The sequence below is a fragment of the Thalia democratica genome, chromosome 1 (genome assembly GCF_965202585.1).
Source record: "Thalia democratica chromosome 1, ktThaDemo2.hap1.1, whole genome shotgun sequence".
NCBI lineage: Eukaryota > Metazoa > Chordata > Thaliacea > Salpida > Salpidae > Thalia > Thalia democratica.
In genome coordinates this window covers 44,950,146-44,969,171 of record NC_139165.1, presented here as the reverse complement: position 1 = coordinate 44,969,171, position 19,026 = coordinate 44,950,146, and the positions used below count along the sequence as shown (strand labels likewise).

The 19,026-nt window shown below is 30.6% G+C and overlaps 1 protein-coding gene across 1 annotated transcript; it reads right to left on the bottom strand.

The window, feature by feature from the left end:
- Positions 1 to 10,782: 10,782 nt before the first annotated feature.
- LOC145836400 (uncharacterized) lies at positions 10,783 to 17,842 on the bottom strand. Its single transcript, XM_082944205.1, has 4 exons — positions 17,699 to 17,842; positions 17,230 to 17,370; positions 14,868 to 14,992; positions 10,783 to 11,085 (listed from the first exon to the last, which is right to left on the bottom strand). The coding sequence occupies exons 1-4, from the start codon at positions 17,840 to 17,842 to the stop codon at positions 10,875 to 10,877; spliced, it is 621 nt and encodes a 206-aa protein (XP_082800331.1). The 3' UTR covers positions 10,783 to 10,874.
- Positions 17,843 to 19,026: the final 1,184 nt, after the last annotated feature.

The window sequence follows — 19,026 nt, the reverse complement described above, 5'->3', positions numbered from 1 at the left end:
TCGATTTGCCCCTTATTTTAAAGCTCAATTCCTCAGCTTTAAAATAAAGTTACTTTGACGTTAAAGCAAATTTAAAGGCTTAAAATCTAAAATCAAAAAAAAATTAGCATAATTTTTCATTTTTTTAGGTGGAGCTACAGCTCCAGCGTAACACTCCGCACTACTCCCCTGCTATCTACTAGTGCTTTTTCGTTTATCTTTATACATAAAAAGTAGTATTCTTTACGCTTATTATAATAAACTCTTTGTTTTTTTTTATTTATTTATTGCTTTTTTTAGTTAATTATGCTTGTTACTTTTATGCTTTGGCTTATTATTTATTGCTTGCTACTTCGCATCCTACCACCTGCTGTTGGCGCTGGTGTTGGCCGACCCGGGGTACTCGGTCTTCCAATCGTCGCTCCAGCCGACGTCTTTGAAGCACTCATCGCTCGCTGCCTTCCTGCAGCCGTCATCATCGTCTCTGTTGCTCGTATTGAACATTCCCGGCTCGTAGTTGTCTTCCGGCACGTTGTAGTCGCCGTCTCTCGCCGCCTCCCTCGCTTGCTCCTCCGTCTCCGGGTCGTCGTAGTAGTTGGCATCGAAACCTGAGAGCTTGATGGGAGGATCGGTGTACACGCGCTTCTCAACGTTGTAATCGTCGTCCATGTATTCGGTGTAGCGGCGGCCTTCAATGTCTGCAGCCGAGCGGTGAACTCCCAACAGCTGCTTAGCTTCGAACTCGTCGTAATTTTTTATCACGGTCTCGTTGGCTTCTTTCAAGCTCTTGCAGTCGCTGAGGAGCTGGGCATCTTGCTCAACTCTCAACGAGTAGTTTGACACTATATCTGCTTTGTTCTGTTCCACCTCCTTCTGGCAATGGATCACCGTGTTTTCCAGGTCTTTGCAGCGTTGCAAATCCTCACTGGTGTTGATTTTGTTTTGAACGCTTTTCTCGTAGTTCTTGTAAGACATGTCGAGAAGCGCTTTTGCGTTTTCGAGGTCTTTTTCCGCGCTCTCAAGTTGAAGTTTCTCTAGCTCGACTTCCTCCACCCTAAATTGTCTCAGTTCCTCCAGCTTCGACACGCTTTTGTTCAAATCAATCTTCGTCTCTTGTATCTTTGTCATAAAGTCCAATCTTTGCTCTTCAGCTGCCTCGAGGCGAATCTCTTTGTTGGTTTTACCAGATTCCGAGTGGTACCTTAGAAGGTACGAATCCATATAGCCAGTCGACTTTGACCAAAAGGGAATCCTGAATTTTACATTACCGTAGCTCCTTGTACTTCTGAAGCTTTCATCTAAGCCGCCGAAGAGCTTGTTGCCGCTATTAACATTCTTAAAAGTGCGGTCCAAACCTCCGTATGTCTTATTACTTTGGATGCTGCTTGCCGACTTTAAAGTTACAATGCTTTTATTAGAATTTCTAGAGTTATTGCCGCTAGCTGCAGTCCTAAAACTATGGTTTAAGCTGCCGTACGTCTTACCACTTTCAAAGCTACTTCCTGTCTTAATACTCTGAAAACTTTTTTGTTCATTTTCACCTAGTTGACTGTTTTGTGGCGACCTAAAGCTGTGTAACAGACTGCCGTGAGCTATACCACTGACAGAGCTCGAGTTTGTCAAGTTTGGATCAGAAACCCTGAAGCTTCCAGTTAAATCAAGAATGGAATCTGCTAAAGCAACAACTGAATCTTCGAATTCGGCCTGTTGCTCTTTAAATGACTGTTCTATGGCACTAAATTTTTCTCTTTCTTGATCAGCAAGGGCTTCTCTTTCTTTCAAATGCATTACTGCTTCCGCTTCAACAAACGCTATTTCAGATTCTCTCGCTACGATTCTATTCTTAGCCAAAGTCAGGTTGTGCTCGTAATGGGGATTTTTCGTATCCATGCTCATGAACCAATATTCAACTCTATCATTTTTCAGCTTATCGTCTAGTTCTTGCAAGTGTTTTTCCGCTTCCATAGACTTTAAGTAGTCATCTTTCGCCTGCTGCTGGTAAGCATTTTTAGCCTCGTTGTACTTGTCGCCTAGTTGTTTAAGCTCTTGAGGCATGTGTATCTCATACAACTTTTCCAGCTCTTTCCTTTCCTGATACACCTGCTCACACATAATTTTTTTCTGCAAATCTATCTCGCCTTTTCCCACTTTGGGCATAATTCCCTTTTCCCTTAAAAAACTCTTGGCAGATTCGCGAAAAGATTGAAAACGACTTTGATTCTTCTTGTACGAATTTTGCCAGTCTATATGATCAACTTTGTCAACACGGGTCAAATCTGCTATGTTTGTCGGGTAGGCCTCCTTATAGGAAACTGATTCTGTATTGAAGGATACTTTTTTTTCTGGTTTGTTATAATTTTGACTTTTCGAGGGTCCCTGTCCATTGCCTCTCGCTTCAATGCGACGGGATCTCTCGTTCTGTGCTTCTGTCGCAAGCTGCTTATGCACAGTGCTGACGTTTTTAGCATAACTAGTTTTTGGCGTGCTTTGGTTGCGCGTGTAAGATTTCTTCGGCGTGCTCTGGTTACGCGCATAACTCTTTTTTGGTGACGCCCTCGACAAGTCTCTGTTCGCCTGTCTAACTTTTTCTTGGATCCTCTGCCTTCTTACCTCCCTGCTTTTCGGAGAAGGCCTCAATGCGAACGATGGCTCGCCTCGACTTTTCTCATAAGAACCTTTGGCTTTCTCAGCATTGTGCTGCGCCCACAAGTCTTTATTATTAACTTTTTTCAAAACAGTTTTTGTACTTTGGCGTCTTTCCCTGTCTTCCCTGCGCCTTCCCTGTGCAAACGACTGCTTCTTAACACCCGATAAGCGACTCGACCTTTCTGGCTTTCTTTTTACAACCGTTTGGTTCTTAGGAACTGCACGGTTGCCTTTCTTTTCTTCACCTAGCCAACCGCGAAGGCCGTCAAAGTTTTTCTTTGCACTCTCGTTGTGCACCCGCTTAAGGTACTCTTGTCTTGTTTGCGTTTTACCCTTTGCTTGCCTGATACTTCGGTTTACAAGATATGGGCCGGCATCTTTTTCTCTGCGAACGGCTTCCTCGTTTTGCCACTTTGCAGCGAAGTACTTTTTCGCTCCGCCCGACGTGTTGGCGTTCTTGAAAAAGTCTTTGTAACTCCTCTGCCTCTCCCGGTCTTGCCTGCGCCGTTCCTGCGAAAACAAGGCTCTCCTGACGCCCGGCGTTTCTCCGGCCGCCCTCCTCTGCGTCGCTTTCACCGGAGTGGACATCATCACGGGAGCGACTCTCCTCGGAGAACTCATCAGGTTGTCCAAGTCAACCAGGTTTTCCTCGACCAAAGTTTTATCTTTGTCAACCAGCGTCTTGTCGTTGTCAGCATCAACTTGCATTCTTTCCCCTTCCGAGGACTTTGACTTCGGACTGAAGTCGTTGGCTCTTTCCGAGGCCGTGTCGTCGACCGCCTGCGCAATCAGCGTGTCGAGCTCATTCGAATCTATGTATTTGTACTGCAGGGAGGAGCTGTTTGATATCGGACTAAAGTTATTAGCTCTCCTTTCTCTTTCGCCCTCAGAGGCCGTGTCTATATACAACGGTTTGAGGTCGTCCGAGTCAATGTAGTTGTGGGGTGTATTGGAGCTTTTTGATATCTCGCTCAGATCACCAAACCTTCCTTCTCTCTCGCCCTCCGAGGCCGTGTCTATAAACAACGGTTTAAAATCGTCCGAATCGATGTATCCGTGCGGAGTGTTGGAGCTTTTTGATATCGCGCTAATGTTGCCAAGATCGATACTTTCAGGGGATTTCGATTTCGGAGTGAGATCTTTCGATCTGAAGTTTCCGGTGGGTAACCTCCTGCCTTCTTCGGCATCTCTACTGGGGTTCTCCCATGGCCTCCAGTACGAAGCCGATGGCTTCGGGCAAACTTTTGCTTTTGCTGCTTTAACCATACTTCATTATATTCATTATATTATTCTTTTTATAACAGCATGAACTGGACGAGCTTACGTAATACTCAGATATTATTATGTAAGTCAGCTTTTTGCATAAAAATTAGAACTTGTTATTTTTGCTCCATTGTTTAATTTTTTGCACGTCTTACATAAATTTCCTTTTAGGCTAATAGTTTGATTGTTTCACAGAAACTAAAAGTTCCAATTCGTTTAAAAACGGTTATTATTATTATTATTGGGGTTTGTTGTGCAAAGATGGACTCGGGCATTAAAACCTGAGCCGCTTAAACAATACACATGAAAAAAGAAACAAAAAAATTACGTTCAATGAAAATCTTAAAACTAAACACAACATAGTAAAAAATTACAAACAAATAGTCCGTATAATCAATTACAACTTAGTATGCACAAAAAACTAAACGAAATAAATTCTCATATAAAAACTTATGCATAGACGAAAAAAGATAACACATTTACAAAAATTATATATAACATATTATAATCTGTAGGGGGAAGGCGTAGGGAAAAAAATCTATTCTTAGTGATACTAAAACTTTAAAATGAATTTTTAATTGATAATCACTGTATTTTACTTGTGTTTAATTTATCTAAATATTTTTTTTAGTTGTATGGGTTACAATCTTATTTAGTTAATTTAATTCCAAAACCAGCTAACGATATCCCTAAATAAAAGCTTTTTTTTGTTAACTAGGTGTTAAAATTTGACAGCAATAATTTAAAATACTAATTTTAGTAAACAGTGTTTCTCTATGCAAACTTTATTTAGCACCATTAGACGAAGATTTAAGACTGGTCATCACATTACACTGGTTTTTGTTTTTGTGTTCTGACAAGTTTGTTTTGTTTAGCAGCTTTTATCAAAACAACCTAACAGCTAACATTTCAAACAGAATGATAAAAAACTATTCATCTGTATTTAAAGTATTAACAGATAAAGTGTCATTGAGATTTATAAAAAGAAAAACCGTGAAACATCAGAATGATATTGAATAAACTGTTCATATTTTATGGACAAGAAACGTCGTTATTTAAACAAAGTATTTGCGACAAACAGCTGATTTCATTTTGAATGTAAGAGCCACAACTAAAAACTGTTTCAAATCATTCTAATTCAATCATACAGGCTTAGCATTCTATTTTTAAACCGTTATACCAATGTTTGCTGTTGAAATTTGTGGACTCTTTACAATTTACTTGTTTATAAATACCAAAGCTATAAACAAAATAAAACGCTAGACCATAGTTTCACTTAAAAAAAGCATTGAAAGCTATATATTATACCTTTAAAGGCTTCCTTTAAATTTTTATGCATCATTGTTTAATGCGTAAAGATTTTTGGTTTAAATCAAAAGAGCACAGTTTCATTCATTCTAAACAGAAAACTTAATTGATAAACTTTTTATTACCTTTTATACAATAAATTTAAAATGTATTCCTAATGTAGAAGACGTTATGAGACTTAAAACTTGGTCAGAAAAATTTATTTTGTGTTTAAAACAACTTTTAAGAACAAGAATTTAACTAAAAAATAACTTTTTGGAGTTTATTTTGACAAAATTAACTTTAAAATTTTAAATTTGGTCAGAACAGTTTATTTTGTGTTTAAGATAACTTTTAAAAACAAGAATATAACTAAAAATTAATTTTTGGAGTTTATTTTAAATAATTTTTGATGTAGTCTTCTTGACGGTTCCTAAGTTATTTTTTTATTGTAAGTTAATTTTCAAGTATAACAGGTGCTAACGAAAACTATCTATCTATAAATGCCATTTGGACACATTGAAATATTTTCTAAAAATTTCATATAGATGTTTTAGATGAAGCTTATTTAAGTTTAGCGGCTCTAAACACCATACTTTTTTTTTGTATCTAGTTTGACAAGATTATCACATGATCTTCTAAGTTTCAAAAGACACAACGCTTACATCATCTTGTTTTACTAAAACTCAAGTTATAGCAATTATGATCTAGATTCTAGACTAGGGTAGGGAAACGTACGGCTTGCTGGCCGGATCCGGTCCGCTGAAAACAAAACTGCGGCAGGAGAGCATGAAATCTGGCCCGTTAAACCAAGTTTTGAAACTTACATCTAACATTCTATGATCTGAAATGAAGATCAAAAACGGTCTTAGGTACAGTTTACGGAAAGTTTAAACTTAAACTAGGTTTATTTTTTTAAAGTTGCAAAGTGTTAGTATTTTGCAGAAATCAATATGATTTGAAATGCTACGGCAAATCAAGGACTAAAATATTCGCATCTGGCCCGACGATTAAAAAATAATGTCCAATAGGGTGCTTATAAACACGACGACCTTTAATTTTTAAGGTTTTTTTTTGCATATAGCAAATATCATAAAACACCCTATGCAAAACTACAGATGATTTAAATAAACTTTCCCTTTGGAACCATTCGATTTTCTGAAGACTACCCAAATGCAAAATGTATGGGACCCAAAAAATGCGACCTTAGAGTTTTTAGCAGGAAGTATTTCTAGATCTGGCAATTATCACAATAACACGTAGTGCTTAAACTTTGACGATTTAAAGAAAGTTTTATGGAGGCATTTTTTGATTTTGTCTAATTTTTATAACTTTTTGTAAGTTTTCTTGAACTTGATTTTTTTTTCTCAAAAAATCACTATATTTTTATTTAAATCAGATAATTTTTTAGATGTTGCTAACTTAAACTAAGAAAAAAGGTAAAACTAAGCTTTTTTGAAACAAATAGTTAAGAATGTGTTATTATTTTTTATACATGGACGCGATGAAGACTTCTCAAGGCGAAACCGTGGAAAAAAACGGGGATCGCTACAAAAGTTCGGAGTTCAAAAAGTAGCACTACAAGAGCGTGCTGGTGAAAATGAAATATGCGCACTAAAGGAAAGTTTTGCAGTGCCACCATGAAGCTTTTGCAGCTTTTGCGTATGCTTCAAATCGATATGATTTCTGAAAGTAAACCGGAAGATAACCTGTCGGACAGTCCTGAAGAAATTATTCATGGGAATGTTGTTTGCAAAGTAGACGTTGTAGAAGAAACCCTTGATGCTAGAAAAACTCAAAAAGCTAGAGAAATTGGTGCTAAAACAGAAAAAGATTTGAATAAAGTAGAAAGTTTTAAAGAGGAAAACACTGTGGGAAACTTTAATCGAAATACAGAAAAACTCATAGATGTTGTAGAAAACAAAGAAATTGGAAATATTGTAGATAAAATAGATTGTAAATCAATCAAGTAGTGAGATTTTCAATAAACAAGGTAATAAAATCGTTTAAAACAAAGAAAATAAAGACTCGGTCAGTGATGAAAAGCTTGATGATGTAGAATGAGAGTCAACTTTGGTTAGTTCAGATCATGAAGCAGACTTGTCAGATTTAGAAGGTTTGAGAACAGCAAAAACTCTCTTACTTGTGGCAAACAAAAAATTTAGAACGCACAAAAGGAAACTGAGTCTTTTAGAACAGCAGCTTGCTAAATCAGAAAGTAACAGTGCTGCTGGAAAACACAGCAACTTAGAAGTGTAAAAACTCGAAAACAAGGTTAAAGAACTACAGAAAATTGTGATATGGATGATAAGAAATTAATATAAACAAAAAACACAAACAAAACTGCAGAAGAACTCGAGTCTGCCAAAAAAGAGCTTACCGAGATCTAGAAAAAAAGAAGTCAGTAGAAAGAGCTGGTGAGGCTAAAAAAGTCAGCAGAGATAGGCTCGATCGCGCTTAAAGAAGTGCCCGAGCTGAAAGTGAAAGTGGAGGGACCTCGGAAAACAGAACAAATAGCCGACAATTACAACTGCGAGATACTGCTGCGGAAGAAGTACTACAACATGCTGGAAGACATGAAGGGAAAGATGTGAGTCTACTGGAGGGTGAGGCCGCTGAGCAAGACGTAAAAGGCGAACAAGATCGAGTGCGCCGGACTGCCGGACATGCATATTCGCGCACGGGCAGACCGGCAAGACGTACAAGATGATCGGCGACGACGACTCACCAGGCATAGCGGCGCACGTCTTTAAAAAGATCTTCGAGCTGGCGTACGAGCGAAGAAAGAAGCTCCAGTTAGGGTGCAAAGCTGGAGCTGTACAATGGCAAGCTTAATATAACTAAAATTGTAAGTGCAAACAAAAAAGTATGCTTTTGCTTTTTGAAGCTAAAAAACTTTATTATACATTCTTTAAAAATTTTCTAAATTGTTTGATAATAAGAAAAATATAAGAATGTTTCGGAAAAGTAAGCGCACAGCTTAAAAAAGTTATAAACCAAATTTAATACAAAGGTTTCAAAAATCATCGTAACAAGAACTTATCTTGTGAATGTAACAAAGAGCAATATTAAATCAAAAGCTAAATACTACAACCTAATTTAAAGATGTTAGCTAACACTAATTTTGATTAGAAGAAAAAATGCAAGTAATATTGCATTTAGTGTATACAAATAACTGCAGATGCTTATGAATAAATAAAAGATATTAAACTATTAATGCAGCAAAACAGTTGTACTTGGAAAAAGCTAATAACAAGACTTTTTGGTATTAAAAAAACAAAAAATTGCTATATACTGTAGAATAAAGCTATCGTCACGATGCTGAAAGTTTTGTAAAAGTTATGGATAAAAAATTAAGTTTTTTTGCCATAAGTTCTATACATGTTAAAACAATCTCAAACAAGTTTTAACGAAATAATTTAAAACTATTTTAAGATAAAATTGATAATAGAGGCAAACATGCATATTAAATAATTTTTGATTAGATTTTAAAGGTAACTTTTTGTTTCAATTGTTCACAGTAAACAATTATCAAAAAAAAAGTTAATGAACATATTTTTAGAATAAAAACTTGTCAAATTATTGTTTAAATGTTTTGTTAATTTTCATTGGTTTTTAGACACAATACAAAAATATATTTAAACAGTTATTCACAAATTAGTAACCGGCCGAATTGTTTTTTGATAAGGATCCATCCAGATAACTTCAACATTTCTAAATAATTTCTGCTTAAAAATTTTAGGAATATAACTTTTTTCTTGTAACGAACTTAGATAAATAACTTTTAGCTTATGATTTCTATTCAATCTACTTTGTTATAAAACAGGGGTCGGCAATGTGTTCATTTTTTTATTTTAAATTGGGTGCGGCATAAGAAAGGTTTAACTTACTTCTTCCGACGATGCAAATGTGACCGGCGAAATAAAATTTAGGAAACTCGTACTAGATATTCTGAGGTTTAAAGTGAAGATCAAAATTTTGAATAAGAGCTTAGGTTTAATAACCGGGAAATTCGAAACTTGCACTGATATTTTGGTCTGCTATCAAGAGTAAGATCTGAAATTTCGACCCGCGAACATGTTTTTTTTACAAATTTGGTCCGCAAACACAAAATGCTTGCCGATCGCAGGTTTAGGTTTTTTTAGCCTTCATCTACCAGTTTTTCTAAGAAAAAGTGTGTAACAGAACCTGAAGAATTCTTAAACTTAATTCGAAACATTAAACTCTTAACAAGTAAACTGCATTTAAATTAAGATTTTTAATTTTTTCTGAAATTTTTTATAATATTTCCAATATTTTGAAAGCTTTAAGTAAACTTATATATGAAACTTTACAAACGTTTAGTTTTTTAAGACTAAAAATACTTAAAATTTATAAAAACTATCAAATATTAACTGAGAATTTTTTTATAATTGAAGCTTTGTAGTAATAGTCAATCGCCTCTGTAAGCATGAAACATTTATGAACAAAAAATTATTTAAAAAAGACTCAACAAATTATTTACTGAAAAAAACATTAAAATTTCAATTTATTCTACGTTATACTTAAACTTCGATATAAAAAAGTGTAAGATTTAACCATTGAGTCAAAAACTAATTTGACAGAGTACTATATTTGTCATTTTAACCATTATTATTTTATTACAGATTTACAATTTTAAAATCCGCTTTACGGTGAAACAGTGTAATTGTGTTTATTTAAATAATAAAATTTCAAAGTGTTAGATTACTACGAAGCTGTCGAAATATCAAATAAATTCCATTATTTTAGTTAAATAAATTAAGTTTTATATATTAATTATTTTCTAAAAACTTCAACGTCTATTTAGTTTGCTATATAACCACAGAAAAAACGCAGACATATTGTTAATTTGTCTATTTCTACAAAAAAACACTTTTGTCTATAAACTGTCAAGAGTTAGTAATATATTTTCATAAACTCGGCATTGTTGAATTTCATCAAATAGAACAACACCTTAATTACAAAATTAATGTAAAAAATTCTCTTTTTGGTAGCAATTATTATTATACAGACGATAAAATAAACTAAAAAAAGTATATGAAAATTATACAAAAATACTACATTAACACCTCCCTTAGAATTTTTAATTTTGTTAACGTTAATAATAATGTCAGTTTATATTCATTTATTGTAAAAAAATATATTAAGAGGAAAACTTTGTTTTGTCACTTTTATAATTTAAGATTTATGGGTTAAAATCAAAAGTCTTTTAAATAAAAAAAAACTTTCAATACAAATTGTTTGAAAATAAAATTATTTAATTGTGTCAACTATATTACAGCTAACTTAGTGCTTCTGTAATAAACACAAAACTTAAATGATAATAATAAAAAAACATTTTACGGAGTTATTAGGTACTAAAACAAATATTGAAAAATTAAGCGTTGGTTTTATAGAAAATAGAATAACTTATAAGTAATTTTTTTCACAATTTTTTTCTATTAAACTAGATGAAAGATTTTTAATGAACTAAATAATTAATAGTATTATGTTACATTAAATAAACAAAATTTAATTTTTTAATCAACATATTAAAGCAGTAACAAGTATTGCATAAAAAAATAATTCAGAACGACTGTTGCGTGATTCAACTCCTAGAATATAAAATTACTAAAATCAAAAATATATACTATAAAAGTCTATTTAGTGTCAATTTAATTATACGAAACTGTCATGATTCAAAGCCTTTTCACCATGATAGAAGATCTGTTATGGATTGTGTCGACCATTTTGCTGAGTTCCTTTTTACCAGATTTGAAAACGTGATCAGCAAATACTATTTCTTTCTCCACTGTGTATCCCATCTTCAAGAACAAATTTCGAGATTTTTCCGATGTGGCCTGCAGTATGATTGCGCCGAAACTTTTACCAACTGCAACCTCCTCAAGCCTGAAAAGTAACAACAAGTATCTTTGAGATAAGTATAAAAAAATTGTATTTCAACTTTATATTTCTAAACTTTGTTTTATTTGTAGTTTATTAATTTAATGTTATTTTCAATGCTAACAAAGAAAAGTTAATTTTATTTTTGTTATCAATCTAATTTTTTAAACAAGCTTTTGGTTTTAAAATCACATATATACCCAAATATAAAAATGTTTACTTTTAAACTAATCATAAAACAAGAGCCCATAGAATAAATTCTAGGTTAAAAGTATAATTTAGTAAAACCGTTTTATATACGTGAAACTGTAATATTTACAACAGTTAATTACGTCACTATTAAGAAATTAAAAACTTTAAATTATTTTTTTCTTTAATTTAAAAAGAAAGAATAATAACTATTTTGTGACTAAACATATAAGTTAAACTAAATCTGATGAATAACTTTGTTTGACTCAAAGGATCATTGCTGTAGAGAACGATTAAAAAAAAAAGTCTATGTTCAGAATTACAAATTAAATATATTAATAATGTTTTTTGGCAACCCTTTATATTGAAAAAAATCAAACAACAAACGAGTTTAAATTTTTTACAACAAAACTTAAAATAAGTGTTTGTTTTCAGTTTGTTATCTTTTATGAAAAAGTTTTAAAATTTTTAATTCCATTTTCTGATTTTTTTTGGTACACTTTAATGTAAATAAGCAGGTCAATTTAATTGAGTCAGTAATTTATAGTCAAAAGTTGGAGCTAAGCATTGAAACCTGTGCTGTTTAAACAAAAGAAAAACACTAAAAAAGCGTAGGAAGATTTTTTTTTTAATTCAAAGATTATTTTATAATTAAAATTAACACTTTTTTACAACAAACTTTACGAAGCATGACTAAAATCAATTACAGAAAAGTAATTAGATAATTACTGATAAAAACTAAGTATGTATGTAATGACCAAAACTTTTTACAGAGTTTTGAACAAAAGTTTTTGGTCAAAAAATTGCTTGCAAAAGTTAGTCAAGACTATAAAATCTTTGCCTCAAACACAGTAAAAACAAAAAAATCTTAATATATTTAGAAGGAATTATTATTTTAAGAGGGAAGGAGTCAAGTACGAAAAATAGTAAACATAAGAAAATTATAATTTATAAAAGAAGTGTCCTGGTCTATTTTAGAACTGAAAAAGTAGTGTTTAGACTAGTTTCAAAATTTTTAGGGCAATCTTATGATTACCAACGAAAAAAATTCACTTTAAATTTTACTATAAAATACTACATTTTAATCAAAAATGTTACGATTAAAACCGAGTTATTTTACTTTTTCATATTAAACTAATTTGTTAGGTAGTGTGTTCCACTAATCGATTGATGAAAACAGTGATGTTCGCATGTAACATTTTAAGTTATTTCCTCTTATTAAGTTTTGTTATTTTTTCAAAAAAAAAATCAGTTTTATTTTACTGCTTACCAGTTTGAAAAGAGTATTGAGATCGAATTTTAGTTTTATACAACTCAAAACTTATGATTAATATTTTTTTATTTCTCAAAGCAAGATGTGTTAGCAATGTTACAGCGGTTAATGATTAGACGTGTATTGAATACACTCTTTGAACTTATTGTAATTGATTTATATCTTATCTATTTTAAGGTATGGAGACATGCTGGGAGTATAACAGGACGACTCTTTAGTATAAAAATGCCCGCTAAAAAGTTACCTGAGTTACTTAAGTCTAGCCTGAGTTTATAAGAAAAAAAAATTAAATGAGCAAAAACTGAATAAAATATTATCAAACAAACTTAAATACTTAAAATTTAAAAACAATAAAAAAAGTATTTTATGAAAGCCGCTATGTAAAAAAAAATTTCTTCAACTTGACATTTCTCAAAAAAGTTCAAACAAGTTTTTGTTGGTTTTAGTTTTAAGCCTGAGCGTGTGGCAAAACAGGTATTGTGTTCTAATTTATGATTAACTGAATATAAGTTTATAAGGGTCGTAACAAAACTAGTTTTTAGAGTTGATATTATGTTATAGAATAGGGGTGGGTAACGTACGGCTGGCGTGCCGGATCCGGCCTCTGGAGTACAAAAAACTGACCAGCAAATGTTTAAAAAGTTTAAAAGGAATCAGTCTCGTGTAGGTAAACTGCGGCCCTTGAGCACGTGTTATTATGGCCCGCTGATACAAACTTATAAGCTCACACTAGATGTTCTGGGATTTCAAAAGAAGAGCAAAGGAAAACAAAAGGTCTTGGGTACAAACTAGGGGATTTGAAACTTACACTAAATCTAATTAAATAAGAAGTCACATAGAGTTAGTATGTTTGTGAATTGAATGAAATTGAAAAGATCCGACCTACCAAGGACTAAACTTTTCTCTATATCTCGCCAGCCGACTAAAAACGTTGCCCAACTCTCTTATAGAGGAATTTAATAAAAAGTAGTGGATATATTTAGCTTATGTTTAATTTACAAGTAATTCATATTGATAAAGTTACATGCGCTAAAAGTACTTAAAATTATCTGACTAGTACAAGGGTTCAGCAAAATTTGGCCTGAGGGTCAAATGCATGGTAGTTTTCAGCAAAAAACGTACTTCTTTAAAAAAATTAAATGAAGTAACTTTGTGGTAAAAACATACAGTTAGGCTCTAAATAGCTAATTACTTTTTACTTGTGTTCTACTATTACTTATTTTATATCATATTGGTTATTAAAATGTATTTTGTTATTTTTACTACAACTACTTTGAAATAAGTGTGGCCTGTGGAATAGTTTTTCTATACAGTGCGGCCTGCGAGTAAGCTATTTTAGAAAAGTTAGTCCGGGACTTATAAAAGGCTGCTGACTCAAGATATAGATTTAGCTTAATTTTTTTCAGTAGAACATTTTGTCTAAAGATTGTTGTAAATTTTAATAGATTACATAACAACTTTTGTATTTTCTGTCAAAAAATTTTAAGTTGCTGAACTATCATTTTCTAGAAAAAATAGTATTCACAGAAGTTATAAGCAAAAGTTGACAAGTAATCCCACTTTTAGGCCTTTTAAAACAGGTAATGAATTTAAAAAGGTTGTAAGAAATAGTATCGTTAAGATTTTAAGTGAAAACTTGTATCATGTTTGTTTAAAGTTTTAATTAGTCATGAGTATTTTTTGTTAAATGATTGGTAAGGATTTAATTTTTTTTGTAGTTAATTAACTTCTTTAAGTTGTTTAACTTTGGGTAAAAACGGCTAATGAAAGTGTTTAAATAGCTATAAGTGCTGTTTATCAATTGCACAAATAAGCTTTCAACAAAAGAATGTAAAAATTATATTTTAGTTAATAAAACAATACTAAGAATTATATTCCAATATTTTTTTGGCTCTTTCAATAAAAAAAGTGAAACCTTCTGAACAAATTATTATTAAGTTTATAAAATTTTAAATTTTTTATGAAATATCCTTATCATATGAAATCATGTCAACAAGAAAAACATCTGCATTAAATACTTTATAAGACTAGAAAGTATACCAACCAAGAATATAAGCAATTCAGTAACTGAAAACACAATAAACGGTTTGAAATAAAACTAAATTGTTCTGGTGTAATCAGATTATTTAAAACATTAAGATCAGGTATTTACATAATATTAAAACTGATCTGTAGTAATTTCTAACACAAATATAGAATACAACTTTATACACAAAGTTTAAAAAGACAGCCTCTAATGAGAGTCTAGAGAAAATTTAAATTCTAATAAAGCAATATATATTAGAAACTTTTATGCATTAAGTAAATTTATCTTTAACATACAAACTTTTCAATCATTTTGACTGCAACGTTTTGTCTTCTGAAATTGTTGCTCACCGCTATCGACAAAATATAAAGGTAGTTGAAATTTCCAACGCATTCAGGCATCATGTTCTCCATGAAATGGTCAAACTTAAAAAAAAAAACTGCAGGTTAATATTTTATTAATTTGTTGCCTATTTTAAGTTTTTTTCTTTGCATGTTAGTATAAATCAGAGTACAGAATTTAAATTACATCTCATAAATCAGTAGCAATTCTAGATAAAACTAAATCTATGCTGAGTGATTATAAACTAGAAGGAGTCAGCTTGAATTTATTTTTAAATCTAAAAAAACTGTTGCATCTTTTATGCAATTACCTTTAACCTTGAGTGCGCATGAAAGTCTTGAGGTACAAAAAATTGTTTATGAAATTCAATAAAAACAACTTTTTTCAATTTTCAACCTGTTTTACATAAATAATGACAAGTTTTATTATGTAATGCAACCATATAAACAGTTAAACCTTGTAAAAACAAATTTAATTAGTATTTTAAACTTGAATTATCTTCTGCGGAAAAACAAAATCATAATTGATTTAATGAGCACATCCTTTTAGTGATTCACACTGTGCACAGTTTTTAAAGATCCCAATAACCACTGCCTTTTGCTTATATATATATATATACATATATACTTTTGCTTTATTTTTTAATCACTTAGAGCAGGACTTTATGTTTATAAAGAGCTAAAAAAACAAATTTGTTCTTTTTAAGCAGAAATAGCTGCAAAACTAAATATTTTATGTAATAATCAAAGCAAATTCCAAGAAATTAATAAAGATAAAATATTAAAACATGAGTTAGCTATAATACATAAAAACAATTAAAACTGAATTAGTTCAAACTCAAAAATCAGCCTCAGTTAAAAAAAAAAAATTCTCCAAAAAGTTCAAACTAGCCTGAATGAAACATTTTAAATTTATGATTTAATAAGAACTTAAATTATATTACTAACGTTTATTAAATATTATAAATAACATTTTACTATTTTTCTCATAAAACAATTACATCTTTTTTTTTTTCTAGATTCAAGCACATTTCTTACCTCACTAGCATCTTACTACACAATCAAAAAACTTAAGCTGAGGCCTAAAACATATCACACCTTTAAACTTGATTGACTCATTAACTTTAATTAATTTAAATTTTTTAAAATGAAACCTTAAAACACACATCACTTTATCAAAAAATAAGTAAAAAAAGTTTAGAAGTAGGCTATATTTCTTTAACAAAATTACAAAGAAGTATATAAATTGTTATGCAATATAATGTCAATTTAAACAAACAAAATTACAAACAAAAGTTTTTTTATAAATAATAACCAGTAGATAATTATAACTTAAAGTATTTAAGTTTAAATAAGATAAACCTATTTCTTTTCGTCTATAAGCAAAATAAAATTTTAAAAAACAGCAGGGATGCCGCTCTTTTAGTTGAAAAAACTATCCTTATGACCAAAAATTGTTTCAAGTCATCCTGAGTTTTTCAAATCCTTAGAAAAAGTTTTTATCCTCTGGCGCAAACTACTTATACCTCATGTTTTTTTTTAATAATTAAAGAAAAGCTGTATATATAGGGGAGGAGTCAAAGATGCACAAAGAGTAATTTTTGCACGAAGCGACACTTTTGCACGGAGAGTCATTTTTGCACAAGAGTAAAAAAAATTAAACAATTTAGATATGGTAGTAAAGAAAGTAATTAATTATAAAGTAGGGACCAAGGGTAAGGGGTAACAGTGGTAGTAAAAAATAATAATAATAATAAGAAGAAAAAAACAAAATAAATTAAAAACAAAAAAAAACTAATAAGAAAAAATGACCAATGGTTAGGGGTAACAGTGATGGTAAAAGAAAAATAAATTAATAAAAATTATAAATTAATAAACTATTAAAAATAAATAAAAATCAACCTGTGCAAAAGTGTCCCTTTGTAAGTATTTGATACCTACCCGTATATATATGCTTATACATTTGTTGTTTAATAAAATACAATTAAATAAAAAAACAAAAAATTTAAACTAGATCAACAAAACTTTATTCAAGATTTTGAAAAACTATATTCTTAAATTAAAAAGAAATCTTAAAACTATCATGAGTTCACTACAAAAAAAAACATCCTGAATCAGTCAAAGTTTATAAATTGTTCATAATACTCTGAGTTATCTTGAGACTTCCAAAAATTCAAAACATCCTGAATTATGCTGAGTATCCTCAGTGTGTCGCAACCCTGATACAAGCCTTGTTAATAAACTTGCTATTAAAACAAATTAATCAGTCAAACAAAAATATCGAAAATGTAACAACAAAAGTCTACTTATTATAAACTAACTTCTTGATTTAGTTCACAGTTTTTAGATTTAAACTTTGATTTGTCAAGAGGAATACTTGTTGTAGGATGAGTTACCATGATTATTCCTATTGTTTGGTTTTCGGTTTTACATAAAATTGAAAATCCTTGAGGTACTATTTTCTAAAAATTTGCTAAAAATTTAAAAGAAAATCCTAAATTCTTGTTTTTTGTAAAACATTAGTGCTTTTATAAATAACAAAAAACTAACCTATTATAAATTTCAGTTTCAGATAAATATAGCTAAAATTTTAGTTTAATACTAAAAACATAAAAAATAAAAGCTTACAAATGGTTCATTTCGATAGGAAAATTTTTGAAAGCTTACTAATTATCAAATAAAAATGACAAACAAAATGTGTCAGTTTATATTTTTCCTAACAAAAAAGCTATAAATTTTAGCAAAATAAAGCTTACAAAAGTTATATTTGTAACAAAGATAGAACTAAACCTTTTTATACCATTCCAAAAACACACACTTTTCATTAACTGGAATTGGGTAAAAACTTAACATATTTTCATCTTTGAAATATTCCATCATGATATCTTTGATTTCATCACCTTCTTCAATTTGTTTTACCAAAATATTTTTCATTTTTTAGTTTCTATTAATAATAAATACTTTAAAACAAAACTTAACTTAACACGTATGTTAATTAATTTTTACTAGTGAAAATATTACATTAAATATTTTTTTAAACAAATCATCCTAATTAAAATATCAGTACATTTAATCTAAGTTTTTTTTTATAAAAAAAACACTATACCTAATAACATTTAATAATGTTTTTTCCTATGAACAACAGTTTCAAAAATATTTTTTTTCAGTCATAATAGTTTTACCATAACCCCTTGATGATGTTGAATAGACTTTTTGGTCATTAAGCTGCGCAGGTTTGCCAAGGCAAAAAAGAAAGCCTAGGTGACCAAAAACTAGTCAAGTATCATTAGGCTAGCCTGAATTAATCTGCATTTACAAAAAAAAAACAAAAAAACTAATTTAAACCAAAATTCGAAAAATAAAATCCATTCAAATCATACTTAAGTACTTAAAATACTCAAACAATAACAAAACCTCTTAAGAAAAACAAGGTTGTTAGGAAACTAAAATTGAAGCTAAAACCCTTGTGATTTGTAAAAAAATCAAACAAGCCTGATTCAGCTCGAGTTTAAAAAAAGTTTAAACTAGCTTGAATTATTTTGAGTTGCTTGGCAACTCTGTACCAGGGTGGTTACTGGTTTTTTAGAAATTTCTTCCTGGTTTATAAGCTTTGTTGTTTGTTTTTTGATTCAAATTAAATCCAAGGAAAATTCTTAAATTAGTATAAAAATATCAAACAGGTGCTGCAATGCTACTTATAACATGTTTTATAATAAGTAGAATGAAAACTGTATATAAATTATTTCCTAACTGATCTGATTCCATTAGTTTACTCAAAAGCTCTTCTAAATTCCAGGTCTTTTCAGGATTTCAGCTTAAGTGGTAACCATATCTGTACAACTACTTTTATAATTGCTGTTTTGAGCTACTTAAACATTTTGCAACATAAAAAGCAACTTAAACAATAAGTATAAGTCAAGGTTGTCAAAAGTATTCTGATTTTTTTTTCCATAATAATTTTAATTTTTTTCACATAAAAAAAATCAAGGTAAAAAACTATCTTATAAAGTATTTAAAATATAAAAGGATTTAAAAGGATTTAAATATAAAAAAAAACACTGTAATACTACTTTAAATGTGTGATTCTGATAAACTATCTATGATACAAACTTTTTTAT

Coding starts and splice junctions, on each gene's coding strand:
- LOC145836400 (XM_082944205.1), bottom strand. CDS start 17,842: ATGAAAAATATTTTGGTAAAACAAATTGAAGAAGGTGATGAAATCAAA. Junction 17,371..17,698: donor TTTTGGAATGGTATAAAAAG/GTTTAGTTCTAT, acceptor GCAAATTTTTAG/AAAATAGTACCTCAAGGATT. Junction 11,086..14,867: donor GCAGTCAAAATGATTGAAAA/GTTTGTATGTTA, acceptor GTTACTTTTCAG/GCTTGAGGAGGTTGCAGTTG.